Consider the following 5642-nt stretch of genomic DNA (forward strand, 5'->3'; position numbering starts at 1 on the left):
TTTTTAAAAATATTAGGTGGGTGTGGTGGCATGTTCCAATAGTTCCAGCTACTCAGAAGGCTGAGGTAGGAAGATCCTTGAGCTTGGGAATTTGAGGGTGCAGTGAGCTGTGATTACACCACTGTACTCCACCCTGGGTGACAGAGTAAGGCCTGGTTTGGAGCCATTTTTGTATTTTATATAAATGGAATTGGACAATGTGTATTCTCTTGAGTCTGGCATCTTTTTCTTAACGTTATATTTGTGAAATGCATCCAGAGTGTTGTGTGTAATTGGAAATCATTCATTTTCATTGCTACACAGATTCCCGTTGTACAAAGACACCACAGGGTTGAAGGGCATTTGGATAGTCACCATTTACAGCTATTAATACCATTGTGTTGAACAATCTAGTGTCAATCTCTATTAAACATATGTGCATTTTTGTTGGACATGTACATAGGAATGGAATACATACACCGAGGGTGTATGTACATTCAGTTTTAATTGTTGCCAGTTTCCCAACCATTAATTTGTTTAGTTTTATTAAAGTTCTTGGTATGTAGTAGTATGAATCTTCCAGTTTTGATCTTTTTTAAGATAGTTGGGCTATTCTTGGCTCCACATTTCTAAATACATTTTAGAAATAGCTTGTCAATTTCCACAAAAGAAAAAACCTGCTGGGATTTTTATTGGGCTTGTTTTGAATCTGTAGACTAATTTGGGAAGAACTGACATCTTTTCAACATACCTCCATGTCATCTTAAATTTTTCCCCATGTCTCATACCTTTGTTATATCTACTTTGAATAAGATAGGTAGCCAATAAATATATAAAATAGGTGGTTAATTAATGCATTACAAGGCTTTAGACTTAATGATATTTTTCAGTCATACTACACATCTGCTATGGTTCCAATGTCCTCACCAAAACTCTTGTTGAAATTTAATTGCTGTTGTTACCATTTTGGGAGATGGGGCCTGTAAGAGGTGATGAGATCCTGAGGGCTCTGCCTTTGTGAATAGACTCATGCTGTCATCACAGAAGTGAGTGAGCGATCTTGGGAGTCTGGCCCCCTTTTCCTCCCTCCCTCCCTCCCTCCCTCCCTGTCTCTGTCTCTCTTTCTCACACTCCCTCTCTTGCCCTTCTGCCTCCCTGCCATAGGATGGCCCTCCCAGGAGGACAGCACCATGCTCTTGGACTTCTCAGCCTCCAAAACCATATGCTAAATGAATTTCTCTTCATTATAAATGACCCATTCTGGAGTATTCTGTTACAGCAACAGGAAACCTATTAAGACAACCTCTTCCAGACACCTTAACTCATTCTTCTCTTCCATTCCCCTAGGCCTTGCACACGCTCTTCCTTAGTGGGGTAGAATTCCCTCCCTGCCCTCTATCCCTCCTGCCTGACTAAATCTAGTCTTCCTTGACAAGTCTGTTCAAATGTCACTGCTCTGCAGAGTTAGCAAGTCCTCTTTGTTTTCTCCCACTGCATTCCTTCACCTGATTTTAAGTCGCCACGTTGTATCATAATGAGCTGCTCGGGTACCCACTGAACACTTGGGTGCCTACCAGAACCAGCCCAGCACTAAGTACATTTGTGTTGGATAAATGAAAATGACCATTCCACTTTTTGCTAGGCTGTTTGGTTCAGGTATTTTTGTTGGGCTGTTTGTTAGTTGATTTGTTTTGTCTTTGTAGGACTTCATTTGAATTGAAATTTGGTCAAAGAAAAAAAAATGTGTTCCAGTTTGGCAAAGGAGTACATGTCTATCTGATTGTTGCTTCATTATGTATTTTGATTTGAAAATATTTCTTTATATTAAACCTCTTTACAATATGGATTTGAAGCAGATAAATTGTTTGGTCTGATTCACTTCACGGCTTCTGAGTTAGTTTAGAAGAAAACCATCAACTGATGTTTCCGGTAACGAGTAGCAAGAGAACTCATGAAAAGGCAGGCACACCTCCAGTGACCACTAGGTGGCAGTTTCACTCCCAATATGACCAGATTGACAATGTGCATCCAAGAAGTCTGGGGCAGGCAAGTTGGAGCACAAAGTGAAGCTTAACTAGGCCTGTGGGTGGAAAAATGAAGACCCAAACTCAGCCCTGAAGAAAATTGAATTATGGAAAAAACAGCACATGGAAAATGTAAAGGAATGCCACTAGACATTATTTCACTGAAAGGTTAGCTAAGTTAACCACAGCCACAAAATCAGTAGAGAAAAGATGTGCAGGACCCGAGACAAGCCAGACAATATTGAAAGGCAAAGGAGTCTCCAGTCTGCCCTCCACGGCTGGAGCCCAGCCCCCTGGGGAAAGGCAGGATGGTTGCAGGCTGGTCATTGCTGAGTCCCTGGTAAGGTCATGGCTGAGCCCCTGGTAATGTGCCGGGTGACCAACCTCAGATATCTGTCAGCCAAGACTGCATGGTTCTCCTCTTCTGAGTAACCCCAGAAGGAACCCCTTTATAGTTCCCATTCCAAAGTTGGATAAGGGACTTTTCAAGCTCAAAGTAGGAACGAGGGGCAGGGCTTATCTCTACAGACAGCCGAGGTGGCTCCTATCACAGCAAATCCGGACACTTCATGGGTCCACTCGCAATAGGCCAGCCAGGGGCCCTGAGGAAATTACTTGGACTATTAACCTCAAGGAGGCTGCAGGTCAAAAGCATCAACTGACTTCTATCAGGAGTGTTTTTTTGTTTTTGTTTTTAGTTTTTTTGTTTTTTGTTTTTGTTTTTTTTTAATGACCCAGATTTCTTCTGCCCTAGAATAGGAACACTGAGGCCCAGAGCAAGCCAGGGACGAAGTAAATCCATCCCACATGACTGAGAAGAGAACCTTCAGGTGGGCCTGAGGACACAAAAGCCCCAAGAAAGCTGTCTTGGCGGTGTCCGGGTTATTACAATATAACACCCACTCATACGTTTGTGGTAGGGCTTTAACTTTTGCACACGAAGAACCTAAGTAATCGAATTACCTGTTTTCTCTTTCTCTGCTACCAACCCCAGAAAGACTGCAAAGAATAGACATTTGAATCTAAACCAAACTGCCAGGCTCAAAGGACACTGCACCAGCTATGAGATAATAACCACCACGGGTTACAGGATCTGTGAATGGGAAAAGCTCCTTCACTTCCCCCCTGCTGGAGTGTGAGTTATAAAACAGACTAACAAGGAGAGGGAGAGACAAATTTTAAGGAAGAGCTAGTAAGAAGGCACCCGCAGCTTCTCCCCAACATGTTCCACACCACACCGACATCAACCTCCAGGCCTAGTTTGGGTGGGGAAAGGAACCCCCAGAGGATCTGAGAAGAGAGATTGCCATGCACTCCCCCTGGTGGACTTTCCCAGGTAGCAGCCCCCACAGACACATCTGCCACTGGGCGGCAGGAAGACAGGAAGCGGTGAAGGGCGGGGCACAGTCAGGTAGGAGGGGCTGGAAGCCACTTCCGGGCTTCTCTTGGAGTCAAACTTTGTAATGGAGGAGATCCATGCATTTCCTTGGACCCAGCATGGTCTGAAGGCATGAGCTGCAGCTTGCGTCAACTTGCCAGCCCTAAAAGGACTCTTGGAGAAGAGAAGGGAAGCATCTTCTCCTGGGTTCCAATCCCTGAGCTCCTGTTAGTGACCCTGGGTGAGATGTTCACTTGCTCTGAGCCTCAGCTTTCCTCCCTGTAAAATGGGGATAACATTACCTAATTCATATAGTTGTTAGAATTAAAGGAAATAAAATTCATCAAGTTTCTTATACAGAATAGATGATTAATAAATGGGATGGGTCTGGAGCACCGGCCTGGGATGGAGCCACTGACTGACTTTGAAGCAGCAGGGAGTTCTATGTGCTTCCTAAAAAGGCCAGCCTCTAGCAACACCTATACCAGGGGACGTCAGCAGAAAAGTAAACCCAGGGTGCCAAGAAGCACTTGGGACCAGAGAAAGGATGCCCTCCCCATCCCTAGCACACAGCTAACCATGGAAAAGGACTTCTCTACCACTGGCAACCACCAAGGAAACTAGGGACACCAGAGGCAAGAAAATTATGTTCAATTACAAAATACATTCCATTTTACAGCCATTTGTATTAATTATCAGTTGCTACTTCAATAAATTACCAAAACTTTAACAGCTTAAAACACACACTTACTATCATTTAGTTCTATGGGCCAGAAGTCCTATGGGTCTCGTAGGACTGAAATTCATGTCTCGGCAGGACAGCATTCCTTAGAGGCAGCTCTCGGGGTGAGTCTTTATCTTGGCTCATTCTGGTCTTGACAGTTCCGTGCGATTGTAAGACTGAGGTCCTTTCTGATTGCTAACTGGGGTCACCCTGAACTCCTAGAAGACATTTGCTCTGTCCTTATGTAGAGTCCCCACCTCTCAGAACCAGCCACAGGGCATGGAATTCTTCTCTCATGGCCCTCTCTTTGACCCCATTTCCCCTAGATGCATTTCTGCCTCTGACTGCACCCAGGGAAGGCTGTCTGCTTTTTAGGATTAGATTGGGCCCATTTGGATAATCCAGGATAATCTCTTTATCTCAAGATCCTTAATGTTAACCACACTTGCAAAATCCTGTTTGCTATTAAGATAGCATATTCACAGGTTCTGGGAATGAGGATGTGAACATCTTTGGGTCGGTGGGGGGTGGGCATCTTTCTATCTACCAAACTGTTATACCCTCACCAGGCATTTATTTACTACCTTAATGGCCAAGTACAGTGCTATGTGCTGATTTGATGTTGCTAGAAGGATCATCAGGCAGGGGAGAAAGTCTAGGATGGGTGGTGCCCCCCACTGGGATATCTGACTTAGAGCTTTGCAGTACTCCAGGGGATGCTGTTGACATGAAATACAGTGTGGATTGTAACTCTCACCTCTCACTCTCTTAACCCTCTTGCCTCCCCAGTCCTTGTCCCTGACTTATACAGGCTGGAGCCCCAGTCTGAAATTGCTGGAGGTGTCTGAATAAGGTCATTCCAGATCTCTGGGAGGCGGGAGCTAAGCTCACCAGGGGACTGAGATGGTGACCCTGCTAGATCCAGGTTCAGCCATAGCAGAAAAAAACAAACAGAGCAAGGTAGGACTTATAGCAGTCCAAACAGACCCCTGGAGACAGACGCTGCTCCTGCCCTTAGCCTTGCTTCCTGGCCTGGTTTCATGGTCCTTCCAGGGACTAGAGAGGGAAATGCTCAGGTCCTCTTGGGCCCCTTATAGTTCCATATAAGAATAGAAAACCTGTCACTAACTGAAATCCCTTCCGGCTGAGGTTCCCCGGCCTATATTTTGCAGCTCCAGGGTTCAGCAGAGCTGCCAATTTGCTGAGGGGTTCTCAACCACAAGGATGGTGAGTCAGCACAGTGGTTGACTCTCAGCAGAGAGGCTGCAGCCTTCAGCAGAGCTCCCGGTGGGGCAGCCTCCTCATCAGCCTGTGCTGTTGTCCTGCCCCTGCGTTTCTTCCAGTCCTGGACATTCCTGACCTGGCTGGCACCCTAGTCACATACCCAAGAAGCAGTTCAGCCGGCTGAGCAGAGTGCATCCCAAAACCATGGCATAAGAGGTGAAGGATAGACCAGGGAGGAAGTCTTCAGCCCAGTCTGACAAGCACAGGCCAACGTTTGGCCAACAGCGACTCAGGCTCTTTGCTCTAAGCCAGC

At 45.6% G+C, this 5642-nt stretch overlaps 1 protein-coding gene across 1 annotated transcript; it reads right to left on the reverse strand.

The window, feature by feature from the left end:
* Positions 1-3246: 3246 nt before the first annotated feature.
* On the reverse strand, positions 3247-5208 carry LOC105505032 (chromosome unknown open reading frame, human C15orf53). Its single transcript, XM_011932720.1, is given in 2 exon segments — positions 3247-3656; positions 5073-5208. Coding segments are annotated over 2 exon segments (546 nt in total).
* Between the last annotated feature and the right edge of the window lie 434 nt (positions 5209-5642).

The sequence above is a fragment of the Colobus angolensis genome, unplaced genomic scaffold (assembly GCF_000951035.1).
Source record: "Colobus angolensis palliatus isolate OR3802 unplaced genomic scaffold, Cang.pa_1.0 Scaffold97, whole genome shotgun sequence".
NCBI lineage: Eukaryota > Metazoa > Chordata > Mammalia > Primates > Cercopithecidae > Colobus > Colobus angolensis.